Genomic DNA, 23563 nt, shown 5'->3' with positions numbered 1-23563 from the left:
GATCAAGTCAATCAGTATCCGAGCAGGCCAACCGTCCAGCTCGAGATAATACGATAAGACAATCAGACACTTAGTGCGGAGCGGTAGGACACTAAGGAGATCGAAGAGCTTGTTCGATCGGGAGGGGCAAGCTACTACGCTCAGTCACCGCAAGGAAGAGGAGCTAAGGTTGATAGAGCAGATAAGTCCTGGTCGAGCGGCTACCCCGCTCAGCCAAGCAGCGGGATCATTGTTATATTTCTATATATCCTTTTGGGAGATAGTGTCACTGACACGAGGCATGGTCAACAGGCGGATCGTACGACGAAAACTTCTATTGTCTTGTCAGGGATATGCAGGCCCTGTTAAGATATGGTGTCAAAGGCACTTTCCTGACAGGTCTTTTCATAGGACACATTAGAGAATGTGTCCATATCTCGAGGAGCGTGTATATTGTCCATCAGGGCTCTATATAAAGGGGAGTCGAAGTATCAGCGGATGTATGCGTTATTACTATTTGTGCTTGCGTTACTATTGCTCTGCTTTCATCTACAGTTCCGGTGACTGACTTGAGCGTCGGAGGGTTAACGCCGGAGACCCCTTCCCTAACTCGACACTGACGTTACTTATTTTATAGAATAAGACACGGTCTACATCCAATCAAACACAACAGCCACATCTCAACTTTCCACTCTCCTATTTTCGGATAGGATCATGGAGCATTAACATTCGTGATGTTCTTTATATTATATACAAAGAAGTTTGGCGCAACTGAACACAAAATCAAGCATCAAGCGGTGACCGAGCAAGCATGACTAATAGGGTTCAGCAAAGCCGGCACCAAATACTTCCTTCCCTTCTCTCCTTCCACATTATAACTCCCTCTCGTCTTCATATCCATTCTCAATTTCCCGGCATAACCAGGGTACGCTCCCTGGCCGTACACACCTGCACAGGCGGCCCCGACCTCGATCGGCATTGTGGGTTGGCCCTCGAAGTAGCCACCGCCGTATGGGTTGGTGACGGCGCCAACGAGCAGGGTGGCCAAGTTGATGACCATGCCGTCCAACCCAACGTCTAGATTGGGTGCACGGAGGACCGGGCCGGTAGGGCCGTAAATAGGCTCGTGGAATGGCCAGGCACATTGACCCGGACACTGGGCTGCGGAATCCCCAACCCATATGTAGGCGGATCGGTTCGGCTCCTGGCCGATCGAGCCATGTAGGCCGCACGCGGAGGAGCAGAATCCGTCGACTGCCACGTCCGCCGCCGTGAACACGAGAGTGACGCCGCCCGGCATGACGCCCAGGCCGCGAGCGAGGTCGGTGAGCTGGCGCCGGCTCAGCCGCCGGCCGAGGGAGCAGGCTTCGTCGAGGACCTGATTGGCAAGGAGGACGCGGGCTCGTCGTCTCCCGGCCTTCTGGAGGTAGAGGTCGACGGTGCGCCACCAGCGGGAGACAGTGTGGGCTGCGGCAGGGAAGGTGGTGGGGCGGTGCGGGGGAGTGATGGAGAGGAGGAAGTCAGCGACGATGGCACGTTGGGAGGAAGAAAAGTGACCATACCAAAGGATGGAGACGGGGATCGGACCATCGAGGAGGGTCCCATTGTGGAAAGTGAGGACGGTGGCAGGTGGATGGTAGACGGATGTGAGCTTTCTCGATGCAGCACATTCGGATGGGTATAGGAAATCTAAGAGGAGAAGGAAAAGGAGAAGAAGGGTGGAGGAAGCCATGAGAATTGAGGGAGAGGATAACTTGTATCGTGTATATATATAGAGGGAGATGAACGAGAAGATAAGGATGATGGTTGATTGAGGAAGAAAGGAAGAATTCGTGCTCTCATCTCGTGTTGGTCGATGATGGGAGGAAAGGGATTACTGATGAACAGAGATTGAGTGTTGGATGATTCAAGTATAGTTTATTGTTTGGGGCGTTCAAATTAATATAATAATAATCATGTTGCGTGTCTTAAAAATTGTTATTGCACCTCGCTTAAGAATCCCATTCGACGTGGCCCCACAAAGCCTTATCTCCGCCGTGGTGATTCAGGGGACCGTTGAATTGGCAAATACTCATCGCCTCTACCGGTCTCGTAGCTTTCCTGGTCGCTCGCCTCGCCCAGCAGCAAGGATGCACTAGTGAAAGATGGCTCCTGCCGCTCTTACGCCAGTAACCGCCCTTCCTCCTCTCTCCCACTTCATCTCTTCTCCCTCCCTCCACACGGCTACTCTCACTCCGCTCGTCTTCCGGAGACCCACCGCTGCCCCATCCGCAAGGGGGAGCAGAAGGGCTGTTTCAGCGAGGAGGACGCTCCGCCCTCTGAACCCTAGGTGTTCTACAGAAGCATTCTCTGGAGGCGATGGAGATGGCGTCTCGAGGGCAACGCTGCTTTGGCGGGCCGCTAAGCTACCCATCTATTCCGTCGCCCTTGTACCTCTCACGGTGAGCTGCTTGTCGCTTCCTCGGTTTAGGTTAGCGATTATAGTAACTCTTTCTTTTTGAATGATTGACTTATTTATTTATATATTTATGTTAATGGGCAATGGGTTCAAAATCAAGCATGGCAGTATGCTCGACTTTGAGAGGGTTTTGTTATTTGACAGTTTCGTTACTAGGAGAAAAGGAAACAAGTGAGAAATGAAATAGTTTAAAAATAAAAGATTGATGTTTCTTTTCAACCCAAATAAACACAGAAGAAATGAAGTCTTTTTGGGATATCTACTGATCCCGGAAGCTGAGTCGGATGAGGGCGGGTCTTGCTGTGCCGAACGTTGACGAAAAGTCGTTGAGATGCTGAGTCAGTAAGTTACCCCCTGGACAAGTGTGCACGAGCGGTGGTACGAAGGGAAGAAAGGTTCAGGATGATGGCGCTATCGCTCTGCGTACACTCAGACAAGTCACACGGTCGTTAGAGACCAGAAACCAGGGAAAAAGTCCCCGGGTCAGGCCCTCCGACTCTCAAATCAGGTACTTTTTCCCCAGAAATCACAGAGAAAGCTAGAAAAAGTAAAAGACTGGTAAAAAATGACGAGTGAGCGTACCTGCGTAAGGGACAAAGCATCCCTTTTTATTCTGCAACTGGGGCTTCTGGAACCTGGCGAATGTCAGGGAATGTCGGGTGTCAGGCTCTGTCCGGCGGTGATTGACACGTGGCTTTCTCTCATAGGCCGGCGGAGAAACCCAGAGGAGTAGGAGCCTCCCACTGTTAGAATATTCCCTGACATGTGATGATTGTTTTCTGATAGGTGGTTACGATTCCTTGCAGGCCTATTTGTCATGTAGCGTCTGCCCCCCTGACCCCCCTTTGTTTGTGCCGTCTAAAGTATGTACATCTCAATGATCTATTGATTCTCGACCTGCACCCTGGGTCGGCTTCCCGACCTGCACGCTGAGTTCGCTCCCTGCTCTGATTTCGTTTATTGTTATCCATAGTATGATCATCCCGACCTGCACGTATGATCCTCCCGACCTGCATGTTGGGTCAGATCTCTGACCTGTGTCCGCCAACCTGCATGTTGGGTCGGATCTCTGACCTGTGTCCATCTGTTGTTTGTTGGGATCCTTTGTACGGCTAGAGAGGGGGGGTGTGAATAGCCGACCCCAATCTTTCGCGTTTCTTCCTACGAAACGTGTTAGCGCAGCGGAAAATACAAAGAAACGTAAGAGAAGAAATCAAACCTTAACACGAGGATGTAACGAGGTTCGGAGATTAGGGCTCCTACTCCTCGGCGTGTCCGTAAGGTGGACGAGTCCAGTCAATCCGTCGGTGGATGAGTCCCCGGAGAACCGGTTAATACAATATACTCCTTGTGGGTGGAGAAACCTCGCCACAAACGTTTGCAACAGCAAACAAAGAGTACAAGAACAGCAGGAAAAGCAATACAATATGAATACAATAGCACTCGCTTGCCTTCTTGTCGGCTGGATGAAGCAGCAACTTCAAGCGACGCCTACAACAGCAGGAACCCAGCCGGAAGCTCACGCGAAGCTTGCGAAGAAGAGCTCAACAAAACTCAAGCACCAGAACAGCAGCTCTGTAGCAAAAGAGAAGAGGAAGAAGTTGTCGCGCAGCAGCAGCCCTCGACCCCTTTATACCTGCGAAGAAGACAGCGAAGAAACTGAGAAGTAGAACCCCGATCGGTCTACGGACCGATCGGGCCGATCGGTCCCGCATCGACCGCTAGTGCGTAACCTTCACAGATCGATGCGTGGACCGATCGGCTGACCTGGATCGGTCCACGCATCGATCCCAACTCGCCGTGCTTCCGCGACATCGTCTCTGATCGGTCCCGCACCGATCACCTGCCTCTTTTCGCCTCATTGCTGGCGATCGGCCACGATCGATCAAGAATCAACAGAGTTTCGATATCGATCGGTCACCGCACCGATCGAGCAACAGTATCACCGGATCGGTCGGTGACCGATCCGAGCTTGGTTTTGCCCAAACCAAGTTCCAAGACTTCAAACCAATATCCGGTCAACCTCGACCTATGGTACTTCATCCCAAGCATCCGGTCACTCTCGACCTACCAGTCAAGTGTCCGGTCAATCCCTTTGACCTACTTGGACTTTCCAACACCAGAAGTCCGATCATCCCTGATCCATCTGGATTTTCCCTTTGCCTGGCTTCACTCACCAGGACTTTCACCTGGCTTCACTCACCAGGATTTCCACACTGCCTAACATCCCAGTTAGGACTTTCTCACTGCTTCACTCACCAGGACTTTCCCACTGCCTGGCTTCACTCACCAGGACTTTCCACACTGCCTAACATCCCAGTTAGGACTTTCCACTGCCTGGCTTCACTTACCAGGACTTTCCCACTGCCAAATCTCCATACTTGGACTTTTCCAGTGCCAAGCCTTCATACTTGGACTTTTCGCGTGCCAAGCTCCCTGCTTGGACTTTTCCGTGCCAAGTCTCCATACTTGGACTTTTCCCGAATCAGGTCAACCAGGCCAACCTTGACCTACGGTTGCACCAATAATCTCCCAAACATCTATTCTTGTCCCACATCAAGAATAGAACTCTCTCACGAGTGTCAAACATCAACATGCATCACAACTAGGTCAATCTTGACCTAAGGTTGCACTGACAATCTTCCCAAGTCAAACATCAAAATACAACTCGAGTCACGTCAACTCGAGTCGGGTCAACCAGGTCAACCTTGACCTAAGGTTGCACCAACATTGTTATCCATGGTATGACCGTCCCGACCTGCATGTATGATCCTCCCGACCTGCATGTTGGGTCAAATCTCTGACCTGTGTCCGCCGACCTGCATGTTGGGTCGGATCTCTGACCTGTATCCATCTGTTGTTATCCATGGTATGATCGTCCCGACCTATACGTATGATCCTCCCGACCTGCATGTTGGGTTAGATCTCTGACCTGTGTCCGCCGACCTGCATGTTGGGTTGGATCTCTGACCTGTATCCATCTGTTGTTATCCATGGTATGATCCTCCCGACCTGCATGTTGGGTCAGATCTCTGACCTGTGTCCGCCGACCTGCATGTTGGGTCGAATCTCTGACCTGTGTCCATCTGTTGTTATCCATGGTATGATCGTCCCGACCTATACGTATGATCCTCCCGACCTGCATGTTGGGTCGGATCTCTGACCTGCATCCGTTCAAAGTAAATCGTATTCGTTATATCCATCCGATCCATAAACTGGTCTTGAGACGCCCTCAATCTCTGGTTGCACCTGACCCTTGTGAGCGGTCCTCCATTGAATTTTGTCCTGGGAGGGTCGGGTCCTTTTCCAATTCCCTTTAGAGACCGGATCCGTCCCCGGACCCGGTCCAACTTGTGAATTAGTCGTTTGACCAGTACCTCACTTGAAGTTTTGACTTTGGCCACGTGTACCGGAATCTTGACCTCCTTGTAATTCTGACTTTTGACCCCCATGGTGACATTGTCATAGAGGCAAGACTTTTGACCTCCAAGCTGGCTTAACTCTTGACTCTTTTATGGCTTTGACTTCGTGCCATATCATCTCACAGACCCCACATCGATGCACCATATCATCTACCATCCCTTTTTTTTCTTCGAATAAAAGATTGATCTGATTTTCTATGCTAACGCTCAGACAAACGAACTATATATTTGTAGTTTGATGTTCTCTTCTCTATGCGAGTGACATGTAAACTCATGTGGTATGATTATCTATGGCTATATGAATTCACGGGGAGTAGTACCCTTTGTAAATTAATTTATATATGGCATCGCTTTAGCTTAGAATATATTGTATTAGGGATCAAAACTATTTAACCATGTGTTTTTAGCCTTGTTGGAAAAAAAGTCATTGGTTGGTGGATTTAGATTTGTTTCGTTAAGATGTGGCAATTGCATCTACCAAAAAAAGGAAACTATAGCAACTGCAATAAATGAGTAGTTGCTTTCCTACCCAAGTCCAACAATTATCCTCTGGGATCCAATGAGATCCTTGCTCTTATGCTTTCACCGTCGAAGTGGATCCATGATCCACCTTAACTAGAAACAAGAGCGAGATAATGATATGTTGCATAAGAGAAGCTGTCAAATTCGGTTGAATTCCAAATGATTTGCACAACTTATCCTATGAGCAGTTTACTGACTAATCCATGCCCATTCAATTGGCTATGAGGATTGGACTGTATCTGTTGGGGTACAATTGGAGCTCTTGGATCAGATTAACCATTTTGGATTAGGAAATTGAGACATTGCTTCACCTAGATCATGTTTGCACATGAATATTTAAAGTGCGCCAACAAGGCAGCATGATGCACCTCCTGGGCCACCTGGATGACTCATAAGCTACACATTGCGCTCATAGGCATAAACGTTTCATATGTAGGGATTAAACTTGTTTTACGGATATGGGATTAAAGAGTGGAGTTTTAGGCTGCATTTGGAGTGATTTTTTTTTTTAAAAATTACTTTTTGTTCTCGACTTGAAAAAGATATTTTTTAGAAAAATGTGTTGAAAGTGAAAAATAGAAAATTTAAATTATGTAATTTTGGCTAAAATGTATATATATATTTTTCATAATGACACCCAATTTGTATATACAATATCTAGAGTGGAAAACCTCATTTTGATAGCTATACAAATTCAATTAGAAAAATTTCCAAGCCATTCTCACCATAAAAACATATGTGCTACTAGAAGTAGGTAAAGGGATACTTTTAAATATAACTATCCATATCAACTTTACGTGATCATAAACTATGTGAAAGATCACCACGTGGGTTATTCATTTTCACCTGCTAGGATGATGTCTTGTAAGTCTATAATACCTACAACTAGAAATGATGTGAAGATTATCAATGAAAAAAATAACATGCATGTATCTACGTGATAACATTATTCTTTGTTTATGACCTTATATCAGTATACGACTCTAATATCATGTTGAAGCCTAAGAGAGAGTCCAATAGAACCCATAATGCCAAGGCACCTAAGGGAGAGGTTTTTGGGTATTTAAGATTAAAAATTCTCTTTTTCGAGATGTGATAGAAGGGAGTCTTGGCGTAACGGTAAAGTTATTGCTTTGTGACATAAAGGTCATGGGTTTGCTGTGTACAATGAATCCTTTCCCGGGACCCTGCATGGCGGGAGCTTCGTGCATCGGCAGAAATATGCTAAGGTTAGAGATGTAGAATTTCCTTTTGTAGCAAAAATGTAAAAAAAAAAAAAAAAACAGAAGAAAAGATGTAGTAGTTAGGGCATATTAGTTGTGCTGTGCTATCTTATTTAATTATTTTTTCAGTATCACAAATTCGCAATCATTTACATGTTTTGCTTGTATCCTCTGATTCTTGTGATTTCTTGTCACGAGTCACCAGGTAGGTACTGCTGCAGCTTACCATCAAACAGGCCTATTTTTTGCAAAGCGTTATCTTATACTTCTGTCTGCATCAGTTCTTGTCATCACGTGGCTCAATTTGAGGTAGTTGCAGTATGCTTATTCTGTTAGAAATAGGATGCTTAACGCTCATTAGTACATAAACAATTGCGGTTGTCCAATATATAAATATAAAATTGGTTCCTTTTCTAATATCTTGAGCTTTTGGTTTAGTGGATAGCCAATCAAACATGATATTGGAGCAGGAATTTTAGGGTTCAAATACTACGTACCAATCTCTAACAACAATATAAAACCAACTGTCTTCCTTTTCTTGTTGTATTGGAGACTAATGTTTTGTTTCATTTTGCATGCAGCAATGATGTTTATGATTTTGATACCGGGGCAGATAGAAACAAAAAAGAATCTGTTGTCAACATACTTGGCAGGTACTCTCACAGTTATTCCACACTTCATTATCTATACAAAAATGAAATAACAATCTTGCTGTTATACGTATGTGAAATAGTCGTGGAGTGACCCAGTTTGCTGCAATTACATCACTTGTTCTCAGCTTTATGGGTCTTTTCTGGGCGTGTGCAGACGCAGGAAATTTCCACTTCATTCTGTTAGTGACATTTGCAATCCTTTGTGGGTATGTTTATCAGGTATTCGGGATATTAATATGGAACATTATTCTAGGTTTAAGTCTTTACAAAGTGAAGCTACCTGTAGTTTACTTTTTCAGGCATTATAATATAACAGACTAGTATGATTGTAGTATTAATCTCTTCTTGTTGTAGTGCCCCCCTTTTCGACTGAGTTACCTTGGACTGGGAGAGCCATTATGCTTTGCCGCATTTGGTCCATTTGCCACAACCTCGTTCTACTTCTCTAGCAGCAGTAAAAACCTATCTAAGTAATTCATTCTATCATTAGCTTGCTGTTGCATGTTTTATTTGTTATATAGACAATTTGAGTTGAACCAGATTATATTATTTTTTTCAGTGGGATAAACTCTCTTCCTCTAACAAGTATGGTATTAGCGTCATCTTTCCTTGTTGGTTTAACTACCACACTGATTCTTTTTTGCAGTCATTTTCACCAGGTTTGTGATCCTTATTTGTACCTCCTTTCCATTAGCCTTTTGCTTAGATAGTGTTAAAAACTAAGTCTCCAAATGCTTCCAGATTGATGAAGATCTTACTGTGGGTAAGATGTCCCCATTGGTATGTTCTCTTCTAAATATCTCTCCATGTTTATAAGCCACTTAAGTACTAAATTCTTGGTGATATTTTCGTGAGGCTTTTTCTGCGTATAAATGCACAATAGGTTAGAATTGGTACGAGAGCTGGCTCCCAAGTAGTGAAATATGGTGTCATTTCACTTTATATTCTTTTGATGGCTTTCAGTTTATGCAATGTTCTTCCATTAACCTGCCTCGTAAGTATTCCATTGTTGAGTTTTGTTTTTTATTTTTTAAATGTCTAATTCGTCCTTACTTTGTGTGTTCTTTTAGCTCCTCGCAGTTCTGACCATCCCGATGGGAAAGCTAGTTATTGACTTTGTTGAGAAAAACCACAATGTAAGCATCAGTCCCTAGCATGCAACACCATTGCGGATTCTTCTTCAATTCCTTTTGTTACAACAATTCATTTTAAATGCAGGATAAAATCAAGATTTTCATGGCAAAATACTATTGTGTACGATTGCACGCTTTCTTTGGAAGTGCATTAGCTGTTGGTTTGTTCTTGGCGAGAACTAGAATTGTAGCATAGCAATCGGAGACACTTCGAATCAATTATGCTTTGGATTCTTTTACAATTGAAGCTCATGGATCTCAGCTAACCGTCGCCTCATTAGCACATGAAAGAAGCACCAGGTTCGTGCATTGCAAGTTCATGGTCAGGACCTCCAAATGAGGAATCCATGAAGCTGAAGCTGAAGTACTTTGAATTGCCAGAGACCAAAAAGCAGAACTCTCATTCCCATCCGTTCGATAGATAAATATTTTGGCTGAATTCCTTGGCAGCTTTATGGTCACACTTAGATAGTTCTTGCTGAGTGGATCTGGTGGTAAAGAAGACACGGATTGCATGAACATTTTGATTGAATTAGTCGATTGCATTTGTTTTTATTTTTTATTTTTTTGAGAAAAATAATGATAGATGTGGACTTAAATTCTTTTGTGACTTTGTAAAGTTACTTCTAAAATAATAGATAATAATAATAATTAATGTAATAATTAAAAATATAACAATTAAGAAACTCTAATGGCAGACTAATACTGGGGATTTATTTGTTTTATTATTATACCTAAAACGGCACTATATTTTGATCTCTTCTAATAATAAAAATTTAAAACGTCGAAGAAGTTTTATTATCATCTTAATTAAAATAATTTCACATAACTATATAGTTGCAAATTGAATCATCTTTTCTCTGATTTTTATGATTGTATCAAGAATAAGAAACGTTGCATTTATCTAATTATATTGGAGATTTCTTTGTCAACTTAATTAAGAGACAGGTAACAATCCATCAAATAAGGGAGAATATTAAACTGTTATATTATTATGTTCAAAATAATAAAGTGAAACTTAATTCCGATGTCCATATGAATAAGGGCAAAGTTTAATGGACGGTGGAGACGAAGATAAAGCTTCTTTCAAAAAAGTCTAACTTTTTAGAAAGTTAAATTACAAATTGAAAAAAATGTAATTGCAAAAGCTTCCAAAATAAATTATTTTATTAATAACACAAATTGAAAATAACTAGTGCATTTCCAATGTAAAAATTTTACATTGAAGTTTTGTCATTTTCAAGGTGCCACATTATTATCATATCAAAAAGTAAACAATTTGACTTTTCTCTCTCCTATAAAATATCCTCCCTATAAATTTTTTTTTTTTTTTTTTTTTGCCCCACACTTAATAATTGACATATCTTTTAAAAAAAGAACCTCAATTATTTGTTAATGAATAATTCTTATATCACTTAATTTGTTAAAAAATAATATTAAAAATTAATTTATTATAGATTGTCAATATTCAAGAGGATATATATAAAATAAAGATTGGGCATTTCTAAGAAGATATGGTAAGTTTTGAGAATTTTAAAAATTTGAAAGAAATTATGAAATATATGGAATATTTAGAAAATTTGGAGGATAGTACGTGGAAATGAAAAATTAAGGATGTTGATATGTGAATTTTACGAAGTTGTATTTTCAAAATTAAAAAGAAAATTAAAATCTCCATGTAATTGGGATCCATTTCAAAAATATAAAGGATGAAATGGATTAAAAAAAAATAAAAGAATGAAATGACTTTTGGGTAGGATGAAATAAGAAGAAATAAGAAAATTTTAAAAGAAGCAATAGATATATCTATAATTTAAAATTGACTACGGTTAAGAGAAAATTTATTAGAAAGATTGATAGACAAAAATAACAGTTTGAAACGTCAGAAAGTACCGTTGAAAAAAAAATGATAAAAACATTAACGTTCGAAACAAAACAACCTTAATCAACGTTCGGCCAAAACAAATAAAAAATGAAAAATTAATTCAATCATATTAAAAGCTGAAAAAATATTAAATCAAACCCAATCAAAAGTTGACAAAACAAAAAAAAAAATCTGATAACAATGATGCCAGGTTTTTAAGACGGGTTTAAATAAAAAAACACCATTGGACATGCCTTTGAACTGATCCTGCCACTGGAGGAACAGGGACGTACGTGGCTGACCACCAACTCCCAGTGGGGTCCTTCTCCAAATCCGGTACAATGCAAGGAACAGAAAAAGCAAATCCGATACAATGCAAGGACAATAAAAACCAGGTGCGAAGTCCACGTTAAATCTGCTATTGCTGGATGGTGTTTGAGATAATCAGGGGATAAAATTTATATATCAAGATATTTTTCATTGTGATTGTATATTTAATTAATTATTGTTTATGGAATTTAAATGATTCTTATTCTTTTGGAAAATATAATTAAAAATATGGAATTTACTCAAAAGATTTTCAACGATCATGCCTTTTTCCCCCTCCTTTTTCGCAATTGAAATTTATTCAAAATCCATTTCGATTTAACCAAAATTTGGTCCTTCGCATCACGCGAGGGGAAAGTGGTTATTTTGGGGGGCATTTCGACGACTTGTTAAGCCCAAGTATATATATCTCGTGTAATAAAGTCCGACGAAGAAAACCATGGTTAAAAACCCTACTTTGCTCCTCTCCCTCTCTCTAGGGTTCACCGGCACCGACTGCCGACTGCCGACTGCCGACTGCCGACGTCGACTCCTTTGAGGTACGATAGATGAGCCGGGCCGATTTCCCTGGTCGTCGAATGGAGGGCCCTCCGCCGTGGCCGGTTCGTCGGCCGCCGTACAAACCGAATAGGCCTCGCCCACCCTTCGCTGTCGTTCTCTATTACTCGACTCCCGGTGTACGCAAGGCCATGTCTTTCTCCGACATCGAAGAGCTCATCTCCTCCATTCCCTCCCGCTCAGCCTTTTACCGCATCTGCTCCTCAGGCCTTGCCGTCGGGCGTCTCTTCTACAACATCTACGCCGACGCCCTTGACGCCACTCTCTTCTTATGGAGCCAGCGCCTCGATGGCGCCCACCTCCTCACCCCTCTCATTGAAGTCGATTTCAACGCTCCGTCCTATGATAAATCCGAAGAGGAGGTTCTATTGAAGGCTCTATTTTGCAGTCACATTAGAGAACTTCTTTGTCATAGAAGGGTGCGATTTTCTGAGCAGAAGATCGAGGAGCTCTCAATGAAGTTGGATAATGGTTCAGTGCTGCGGAAAAAGCCTACTAAGCCTCGGGTGTTTAATGAACTGAGGGAGGAGAAGAATAGGCTCCTGAGCGAGAGAAAGCAGCTGAGGGATCAGCTACGGGAGTTCCGGGCTGCCATGGGCTGTCTTCTTGCTAAACTTGGGGAGCAACTAGACCACATTCACCCTGATTTGCATGAAGAGACTAACTGTCGGGATGGACAAGAGGAAATTTTTTGTCTTGGAGATAAGTTAGATTGGAACCAAATTCATGGACTGATGATGAGGGAGTGCCGACGGTTAGAGGATGGATTACCTATCTATGGATGCAGAAGGGAAATTCTTTCCCATATTTTTTCCAATCAGGTAATTCTTTTAGCATGTCATTTTTTTGTTATTATTTTTTCGTTGTTTTAAGACTATCTGTTTGAATTGAACCACAGTGATGGTTATGGAGCAATTAATAGCAGCTATATGATTTTTTAGAGGAAATTTGATCCATTAGCAGTCCCCATTTAGATTGTAGAATGCTCGTTTATAAAATTGCAAATGAAAAAGTAATAACAAAAGGAGAATAACAATGATGTAATTGTATTTAACTACTCGTTGTGTATCTTCATTTGCTGCATGTTCAATTTTAATGGACAATATGAATCATTATTTTTATTTCTTACTAAGCATTCTTTTATACTTTCTAACTTAACTTAACCTTACTCTTGACACTATCTAGATAAGGCTTTTGATCCATAGGCATTTATCTGAAGTTTGTTTCCATCTCAGCTGCAATCTTGCTTCCTTAATCTCTGCTTTGTTCCTTCTTGTAGTTCACTTTGGCAATTTTTTTTTTATCTGACCTACCATTGTTTACCCCCTTAATTTAGAGTCACCAATAGTATCGTCTGATAGTGTACAATCAGATGTTGGTATTATTTTTATTGATTGAGAGCTTCTCAATGCCCTGGGTTACTTACATCAACAACAAGATTGCTATGTTCTCACTTATTGATGGTCGTTGGTCTATGTGATCAATGTTGTAATCTCCATTTACACAACTAATAAGGTTGGGATGGAAAATGAAATGGCATATTATCTTATTGCCTTTATTACTTCCCGTCTTTCCCAATTTAGTTAAAAGTATATTTCCTTTTTACGTCAGTTTTGTTGCCATGTCCCTATATCTGTATTTTGCACAAGTTCCTCAGCTACTATACAATAGCAACCAAGTTTTATCCGACTAGGTGGGGTCGGTTAAGTTCCTCAGCTACTAAAACAAATAAATTAAAATGGTTGAGCGTTTAACATATATCTCAAATCTAACCACTAAGAAGCCTATTAGTTGTTAGTTCCATCAAATTTAAGGCTGTGCTTTTTTTGGAGCAAGCAGATTCAAATCTGTAGAAGCAGATGCAAATTGAGGTCCATTCCTTTGATTATTTGGAGCGATCCAATGGAAGGATTTATGTTGACGGTCTTTCATAGACAGGAATCTGGCCATTTTTGCCTCCTTCCAAAAGAAGGACAATACTAGCTTGAAATGGAGGTACCGAGAGGTGTTGACACTATCTTGCATGACAAGGTCAAGATAGAGAATTTGATTCTGAAAAGATGGAGAAGAAGCTTTGAATGTGGAGAAGGGAAAGCAACAATTTTGCAAGGGAAGGAAGAAATGTGAGCAAGGGTGAAAGAGAGGGCAGTTGAGCTTTGGAAGGGGTGGTCATGGACAGGTCACAAAATACTTCAACTTCAACAAAAGATGGGAGGAGATATGTGGGGTGTGGGTGGGCACTGGTAGCTATAACTTAGGGTTATAAATAAAGAAGTATATAATCTAGTTTTCATAACTTAGAAATAATCAAACAGATCATCAGTTAAGCAAATTATTGAGGTTGCTATAGGTTACAATGAGGGTATTAAGCAGGTTTATTAGTTAGTTTATTGATTAAATTGTATGACTTGTAAGTGTATCTAATTAAACAGAATTAATATTACATATTAATTATGAGTTATTAAAAAATATGTATAAGGCATATCATTTTTTTAAAAATAAATACATAGAGCAATAAAGTCGATTTTCATAACTTATCAGCCTACATCAATCAAACGAGCATAAACAAATTATTACATTTTATTATTAATTCATTTTAATGTTATATATATATATATATATATATATATATATATATTCCAAAATGTTGCTATATATATATATTCCAAAATGTTGCCTGCCTAAATGGCCTAGGCGAACTAGACTGGTTCATTTAAAAAAAGGTTTTTTTTTTTTAATTCAGCCCCCACCTACCACATAGGTGCTATGGAGTGGGCTAACCACCTATCGCCTAAAACCTTGATATATGTATATTTGTGTGTGTATGTGTGTGTGTGTGTGTGTATTTCTTATTAGGTCAGATGTTTATTATATTGTTTAAACTTGTTTGCTCAAAATTGTAATTTTATCTTCTAGCAAATTGCTATGCAAATTTTTTGGAACTATACAAACTATGTAGAAGGAGATTAACAGAGTAAAACTATATTAAAATTATCTCGGATTGATGAGGATCTAAGATCCAATGTGGGCAAAATTGATTGACATAACCATTAAACGGAATATAAATCTTAATAAATCTTAAGACGTTGCTATTAATTGAATACTTTGAAATGCATTATACTTGTATAATGAAGGTAAATGATTATAAAGAATAAACTATAAACAATATTAAAAAAGAAAAAAAAATATTTGTCAAAAAGATGTGAGATGGGTAGTGATATTAATTGCTAAAATAAAATTAGATTATGCTTTCAAATATTAAAGTTGGACCAGTGCTAAGAGATATATTAAACATTATTATGTGGCCAATAGTTATTTTTTGAGTTCAATGTATAAATACACATTATCTTTAATAATTTCTTTGAGTCCAGTCCAGTGGGTGAAATTGCCCTTTGAACCCAAGATCTGCCCATGTTAGCAAGTATTTTGGATTTTGGCATGGTATCAATATTGTATTGTTCTACTCTGGTATGGGAGGATACATTAAAACCTTGCTTGCAAATGCCATCTAGTTAGTTGCGCTTCCTAATTTAGGCTGATGGAGTAATTTGGAAGATACGTAAAGGATCCTCTAAACATACAGCTTATGCACTATTAATTTAACCTATATGCTACTATAATAAGTGGAGCAGGCCATGCTAGTTTTTTTTGGATAAGGTAAATAAATTGTGATCCAAAAAAAGGTGTACAATCGTGTATGGGCGTACCTAATCTGTGTCCTAACATCCTGAACACTATGTTAATGCAAACCTGAGCTTCGATTGAGTAGGTTCAATAGTTCGTAACTGCATGCAATGTTGACAGTTGTCAAGCCATAGTATGCATGGCAGATATTCAAAATGTGCCCGTCCTCGACATTTCCCAGCCTTTTGAACCCCCATAGCATAATTTCCAAACACGCTTGGCACCAGTCCCTAGTGTATGGTCAGCAGCCCTAAATCGCTCGGTTTCCTCTTACTCTGCTGGAGGATCGTCAATGGATGTAGCTTCCTTGCATCACAGCTGCCCCTCCATCACCCTGGCAAAATAGGTGTCTGGCATTGATGTATTGTCTTGCTAGATTTATTGTGGTTACATGAAATAGCTTTACTCACATGACTATGATCTTTGAAAAGGAAGGTTGACAAGATTAATTAATGGTGGAGTCTGTGAGCCAAGCACTGATCTGAGGAGAATGCATCCTCTTTCTGGCTTTATTATTTCATGGGCCCCATGACAAACTACCGCCTCTGAAATTGTTGATGCTGGATGCTATACAATTGATTACCACACCTCACATCAGTAGCTAGCAGAGAGATGACTCCAAAAAGACACCATTGGGAGGATAATCATGAAGTTCACAACCTTTGGTTTCCTAACACTAAAGGTTTCCTAACATTGTGCCTTGGTAAGCATCTGGAATAGGGGAATTATTAGTGCTATTGCATGAACAGAATGTTGATCAACTGGCAAGTGGAACAATTGTTTCCAACAGAGTGTTGATCAAGATATTGGCAAAAGTAAGAGAAGATTTCACTGGCTGATTCACTTTAAATTTGGGAGGATGATTCATCCGAGTTCTTTCAGTTACCAATTGCCTTTTGTTTAGACCTTTGCTAGTGTGTGTGTTTGTAGATAAACTTGTTTTCTTCTTTGCTTATTGAACTTAACTGGAGGCATTGTTGTCCTTCAATCCAATAGGGCCCTTGTCATGGAGTAAGTTCTTTAGCTATGTCTTCTGCATGTACAACATTCTTGAGCTGCTAGCTTGGGTGATGATTTTATTCTTATCTTGCACAACTAGTGCATTTTTTAGTTTTATAATTGTTCAGTGAATGTGCTAGACTTTTACTTTAGCTATTGTGCATTATGTTATTCGACTTCTAGGATTTCTGTTACATCTATGCTTTCCGAGATCCTCTTTGCAATATAGTATCTTAGAATCATGGACTTCTTTGTCAGTGCATGTTCTTTTTTTCCTTTTTAACAGGTCGTAGTCTTGATTGGAGAGACCGGCTCAGGAAAGAGTACTCAATTGGCACAGTTTCTTGCTGATTCAGGATTTGCTGCTCAGAAAGCTGTTGTGTGCACGCAGCCTCGCAAAATTGCTGTAAACTCATTGGCACAAAGGGTTGGAGAGGAAGCCAATGGGTGTTATCCTAACAATTTTGTGCTTTCTTATCCCAGTTATGTACCCTTTCAAGAATTTAAATCAGGCATAATATTTATGACAGACCACTATCTCCTTCAGCACTTTATGAATGATACAAGTTGGGATGGCATTTCATGCATTATTATAGATGAAGCTCATGAAAGAAATTTGAACACTGATCTTCTTCTGGCATTGATTAAAAAGGAGCTGCTTAAGAGGCCACAATTGCAGCTTATAATAATGTCTGCAACAGCTGATGCAACCAAATTCTCAGATTATTTTTGTGGTTGCAGCACCTATTATATCATGGGAAGAAATTTTCCTGTGGCAATCAAATATGTAGCTGATGTATCTGCTAGCCCTTATGGTTCTACTAATATAAAGGCCCCTTCTGGAAAATGTGCTTCATATGTCTTGGATGTCTTAAAAATGGTAAGTTATATTCACAAGACAGAAGAAGATGGTGCTATCCTAGCATTTTTGACTTCTCAGATTGAAGTAGAATGGGCTTGTGAAACCTTTACTGATCCTACTGCTTTGGTAATGCCTATGCATGGAAAACTTTCTGTTGAAGAGCAAAGAAAAGTTTTTCAGGATTATCCCGGCAAGAGAAAAGTTATTTTCTGCACGAATATTGCTGAGACATCTCTTACTATTAAAGGTGTTAAGTACGTTGTTGATTCTGGAATGGTTAAAGAGAGCAGGTTTGAACCTAGCACTGGGACTAATGTGCTTAAGGTCAGTACAGTCAGCCAAAGTTCTGCTAATCAACGAGCTGGCCGAGCAGGTCGAACAGAACCTGGCAAGTGTTACAGACTCTATTCAGAGTCTGATTTTCATTCAATGAAAATGCACCAGGAACCTGAAATCCGGAAAGTCCACCTTGGTATTGCTGTTTTGCGAATCCTTGCTTTGGGTATTAAGAATGTTGATGACTTTGAGTTTGTTGATGCTCCGTGCCCTAGGGCAGTTGAAATAGCAATTCAGAACCTAATACATTTAGGTGCTATCACACGAAAAGGTGAGGTCTTTGACATTACAGAGATGGGTCAAAATTTGGTGAAATTAGGCATTGAACCACGACTGGGAAAAATAATTCTTGATTGCTTTGACTGTGGTTTGAGGAAAGAGGGTGTTGTCCTTGCGGCTGTAATGGCTAATGCTAGCAGCATATTTTGTAGGGTTGGAACTGAAGAGGACAAGCATAAAGCTGATTGTCTTAGGGTTCGGTTCTGCCATCATGATGGAGACCTGTTCACTCTTCTCTCAGTTTATAGAACATGGGAGGCTGAACGAGAAAGTAGCAACTGGTGTTGGAAAAATAGCATCAATGCAAAGTCAATGAGGAGATGTAAGGAAGCTATATCAGAATTGGAAAGTTGTCTCCGACATGAACTCAATATTATCATTCCTAGTTATTGGCTGTGGAATCCTGATAAACCTAATACCTATGATAAATTGCTGAAGAAAGTCATTCTTTCTTCCCTTTCAGAGAATGTTGCAATGTTCTCTGGACGTGATCAACTTGGTTATGAAGTGGCTATTACTGGTCAGTGCATTGAACTTCATCCATCAAGCTCTTTGCTAGCATATGGGAGAAAGCCCGATTGGGTGGTATTTGGGGAGATATTGTCATTATCTAATGATTACTTAGTTTGTGTAACTGCTGTGGACCTTGGTGATCTACTCATGATTCAGCCTCCTCTTTTTGATGTGTACCAGCTTGAAAGTCGTAGGATGCAGATGAATGTGATTACTGGAGTTAGCAATAACATTCTTCGAAGATTTTGTGGAAGGCTAAACCAAAACTTACAGAGGGTGGTTTCACATCTTCAAAATGTTTGTTCAGACAACCGTATCAGCGTCGATGTTGATTTTGTTAAAAATGAGGTTTATATATATGCCTCAAAAAAAGATATGGAGGAGGTGTCTGTTTTTGTTAAGGATGCCATGGGGTATGAAACAAGACTCATAAAAAATGAGTGCATTGAGAAATGTTTATTTCCAGGCCGGTCAGATAGTTCCTCTTTGGCTCTCTTTGGCTCTGGTGCTGAAATTAAGCATCTAGAGCTAGAAAGCCGATTTTTATCAGTGGAAATACTACATCCAAATTCACTTGCTCTAGATGATAAGGAACTTCTAATGATGGTTGAGAATTGTGGCTGTAGAATAGCTAACTACCATAAGTATGTGGGAACTGGACAAGATGGAGTAGATGGAACTAAGTGGGGAAGGATAACATTCCTTTCTCCTGACATGGCTGAATATGCAATTAACAAGCTAAATATGCTAGAGTTTGGTGGGTCTTTCCTAAAAGCCCTGTCGATTAGGACAGCTGATCAGAAGATCATACCTTTTTCTGCAGTTAGAGTAAAGGTTTGTTGGCCAAGGAAGCCCAGTAGGGGAATTGCACTTGTTACATGTGCACCTGGAGAAGCAGAATATGTTATTGAGGACTGCTTTTCTTTAGCAATTGGAGGCAGATACATTGATCTTCAGGTCAGTGAAAAATACCAAAACTGTGTGTTTGTTAGAGGAATTCCCAAAGATGTATCAGAAGCGGAACTTTATGATGCTTTTCTAAGTCTGACAAAGAGGAAAATCTTCAACATTCGCCTTTGTAGAACAGAAGTAATTACTGACCTGCCAAATTCCACCTTTGAAGAAGCACTTATCAAGGAGATTTCTCCTTTTATGCCTAAAAAGCATTTCTCTGACAATAGTTTCCGTGTCGAAATCTTCAGACCTGCACCCCAGGATCCAATCACAAGAGCTATGATTACATTTGATGGAAGTCTGCATCTTGAGGCTGCTAAAGCTTTGGAACACATCGAAGGGAAAGTGCTACCCGGTTGTCTCTCGTGGCAGAAGATTCAATGTCAACATGTATTTCGTAGTTCTTTGTGTTTCCCTTCACATATTTATGCTGTTATCCGGAAAAATCTGGATTCACTACTGGAAAGTTTCAGGTGTCGCAAAGGTATATTTGTACTTCTATTTGATGACATACTTTTTTCACTTTATATCCATGTGCATCTGCATTTTCTTGGCTTTGTTGCTTTGTGATTGTATGAGCATTGTTTTCATTACTCTGTAATGCAATCTAAAGGGCCTGACAGCAGTGTGATTAGTTAATGAGATTGTGATAAAAATCTCCATAATTGTAATGTTGTCGAGATGAAGCTTTTTCTAATTTTGGATGTTTAATGAACTTAAAAATCCATAATGCATCTTTCTATTAAAAAAAAACTCAGTGAGCTTGTAGAGCAATTAAAATAGATGATAAAAAAGGGTAGCTCAGTGCATGAAGCTCTTGCCAATGTTGGTCCTGAGAAAGGGTTTATTGTACGTAGTCTTACCCTAATTTGTAAGAGAAGACTCGAACCCGTGACCTCCAGGTCACACAACAACAACTTTACACCCCCCACCCCACACTCAATTAAAACAGATGATATCAACAGAAAATCCTAGGAAGGATAGTTGACTCAGAGTGTTCTTATCAAGAAATCCTAGGGAAGTTAATAACCAGTGGACTAACAATGCAATCTCTATAGATGCAAACTGAATTATGGTATGCAATGGTTACTCAACTACGAGATATCTTATTTCACATTATATGACTCTAACGAGATGCTAGCTCACCAGGGTTCAATAAGAGTAGCAGCATCTTTTCAACTTGCACCTTCCAAAAGCTAAATTACTGAGCTTGCAAAAGGTCTGTTATAAACTTGTAGACAGGAGTTGTATACAAGATCTTTCCTGCATGATCTAGGTGATAGTGCATGTGCCTCTGTTACCAAACTTAGTTGGATGATAGTGATGTAAATTAGCTAGATATTTTCAAATAGCTGAAGTCAATCTCATATAGTTGAGACTAACATGGCTATGAGGAAGATGATGATTTTAATTGGATGATAGTTTCCTCATGCAAAACCTCAATATGGTTGTTATCTGCATCTTTTTTAAGAACTACAACCTATTGCTACTTCAAATATTAATGCATCTTGGACATGGAAAATTTTTGTCAGTGACTTTTAATATCCTCTTCAACCTTCTAGATTTCTCATGCTTGAAAGCGGCAGAGAGAACAATCAACAATTCATCATCATCAAAAGATAACAATTTACCTACCATTTTTTTAAGCATATATTCCTTGTAATTTTTGAATAGCTTGTCTTATATTTCAGTTCATTTTTGTAAAAAAGTGATGATATGTCTATTTCATATTTTCAATGAATAAATAACTGATTAATCTTTCTTCCTTTGCCATCTTTTCAGATATTTGATTCTCATAAAACATTGAGCGGTTGAAGCTTTTTTTACCTCTCTAGTTCCCAGTTGTACAAGTTGCATATGTTTATTAATTTGGAATTGTAACTTGCTGTTTTAGCCTGATTTTTATTTAAATGTTTCATTTTGGCCCAGAGTCGGTCCTCATTTTGGCATTGGTTGAAACCCACTTACATCTAAATTATAACTTGTAGTTTTTTTTTAGGTCTATCGAGGTGAGCAAATGGCTGTTTGTTTGTTTGTTTCTATGGCTTGGATAGGTAGTGCCAAATAGTTGTTTGTTTACTTTTGTGCATTTAAGTGAATAAATACCTATTGTTCTGAAGTTTTGACCATTTTAGTAAATTATATGTGCCTATCATTTTAAGTTCTTAGCTGGTTGTTTTTTGTCAGGTGTATCATATAACCTAGAGAAGAATGATAATGGTTCTTATCGTATAAAGATATCTGCGAATGCCACAAAAACCATTGCAGATTTGAGGAGACCTCTGGAGCAGTTGATAAGAGGCAAAATAATTTCACACCCAAGCCTCAACCCGGCAGTCCTACAAGTTGTCTGGTCTCGTGATGGCATGGCATGCATAAAATCTCTCGAGCGGGAAATGGGAATTCATATTTTGTGTGACCGGCGTAGCTTAAACATCAGAGTTTTTGGTCCACCAAGGCAAGTATCTGCTGCCGAGCATAAGTTGGTTAGTATGTTACTTGATCTCCATGGGAACCAGCAACTTGAGATCCATCTTCATGGGCGTAAGCTCCCACCAAACTTGATGAAAGAGGTGGTTCACAGGTTTGGAACAGATCTGCAAGGGCTGAAGGACAATATGCCTGAGGTTGTGTTAACTCTCAATACCCGACGCCATATCCTCTCTGTACGTGGAACCAAGGACCAAAAGCAGAGGGTTCAGGACTTGATCACTGAGTTGGCATTAGCTATTGATCAAAATGGGGTAAGTGAGAGGTCATTGGAATCTTCATGCCCCATATGCTTGTGTGAGCTGGAGGATCCTTACAAACTTGAAGCTTGTGGTCACACTTTCTGTCGATCTTGTTTGTTGGATCAATGCGAAACTACCATGAGATCACGTGATGGTTTCCCGCTTTGCTGCATCAAAGAGGGGTGCAAGGAGCTAATCCTGCTGATAGACCTCAAATCTTTATTATCATCAGAGAAGCTGGAGGAGCTATTCAAAGCATCTTTGAGTGCGTTTGTGATATCCAGTGATGGTGCTTATCGCTTCTGTCCGACGCCTGACTGCCCTGGAGTGTATCGTGTTGCCCTTCCGGATGATGAGGTTGGGCCTTTCGTCTGTGGGGCTTGCACTGCTGAGACATGCAGGAAGTGCAATCTCGAGTACCATCCTTTCATTTCCTGCGACATATACATGGAATACAAGGACGACCCAGACTTCTCGCTGGCTGAATGGGTCAAGGAAAAAGAAAATGTAAGCAACTGCCCGGGCTGTGGGTGGACAATTGAGAAGACTGATGGCTGCAACCACGTTGAGTGTAGGTGTGGAAGGCACATTTGCTGGGTGTGCTTGGATTACTTCAAAAGCAGTGATCAGTGCTATTCACACCTCAGATCTATTCATCAAACCTACTGATTTGATCCTGGTAGCAAGTGTAGATATGTAAATATTACATATCCCCTATATGTGTGTACATAGCCTCCAAGACACTACTCTGTAGCTTACTCAAATTTCAGAGATTTTTATTTTAATAATATTTAATTCTCTTTGCAATCATTTGACAAGTCATGGGCAAGAAGATGTCATATGTGATTTTCACTGTTTTGTTAAATATGCATGCAGTCCTGCTCAGCCACTGAGTTAGCTACAGCAAAGAGCTTAAGTTTCTGCTTTTAGTGAAGATGTGGTGATTTGGTTAGAAACACTCCATTTCTTTGTTTTGGGTTGGTTGTTATTGTCCAATGACGTTCTTCTCTTCTTTAGGTTAACCGTGACTCCTTGTGTGGCAAGAAGCTGTAGGAGATCGATTTC

General features: G+C 40.3%; 3 protein-coding genes across 6 annotated transcripts; 2 read left to right on the top strand and 1 right to left on the bottom strand.

The window, feature by feature from the left end:
* Positions 1-636: 636 nt before the first annotated feature.
* LOC121980692 (protein PHOSPHATE-INDUCED 1 homolog) lies at positions 637-1846 on the bottom strand. Its single transcript, XM_042532856.1, has one exon. The coding sequence runs from the start codon at positions 1709-1711 to the stop codon at positions 770-772; it is 942 nt and encodes a 313-aa protein (XP_042388790.1). The 5' UTR covers positions 1712-1846; the 3' UTR covers positions 637-769.
* A 149-nt stretch (positions 1847-1995) lies between these two features.
* LOC121980673 (2-carboxy-1,4-naphthoquinone phytyltransferase, chloroplastic-like) lies at positions 1996-9992 on the top strand. 4 transcript variants are annotated; one of them, XM_042532834.1, is made up of 10 exons: positions 1996-2420; positions 7810-7913; positions 8186-8257; positions 8412-8463; positions 8612-8727; positions 8817-8916; positions 8999-9037; positions 9141-9251; positions 9328-9393; positions 9476-9992. In XM_042532834.1, the coding sequence occupies exons 1-10, from the start codon at positions 2124-2126 to the stop codon at positions 9584-9586; spliced, it is 1068 nt and encodes a 355-aa protein (XP_042388768.1). In that variant the 5' UTR covers positions 1996-2123; the 3' UTR covers positions 9587-9992. The 4 variants fall into 4 exon arrangements, with proteins under 4 accessions (XP_042388768.1, XP_042388760.1, XP_042388752.1 ...); XM_042532826.1 differs by having other exon boundaries at positions 1998-2420; positions 8383-8476; XM_042532818.1 differs by having other exon boundaries at positions 1998-2420; positions 8338-8476.
* Positions 9993-11941: 1949 nt separating this feature from the next.
* LOC121980668 (ATP-dependent RNA helicase DEAH12, chloroplastic-like) lies at positions 11942-23286 on the top strand. Its single transcript, XM_042532806.1, has 3 exons — positions 11942-12960; positions 17109-20250; positions 21954-23286. Exons 1-3 carry the CDS (start codon positions 12130-12132, stop codon positions 23165-23167), a joined length of 5187 nt encoding a protein of 1728 aa, XP_042388740.1. The 5' UTR covers positions 11942-12129; the 3' UTR covers positions 23168-23286.
* Positions 23287-23563: the final 277 nt, after the last annotated feature.

The sequence above is a fragment of the Zingiber officinale genome, chromosome 1B (assembly GCF_018446385.1).
Source record: "Zingiber officinale cultivar Zhangliang chromosome 1B, Zo_v1.1, whole genome shotgun sequence".
Taxonomy (NCBI): Eukaryota; Viridiplantae; Streptophyta; class Magnoliopsida; order Zingiberales; family Zingiberaceae; genus Zingiber; species Zingiber officinale.
The sequence above is the reverse complement of the archived record's forward strand: the minus strand, read 5'-3'. Positions and strand labels throughout refer to the sequence as shown.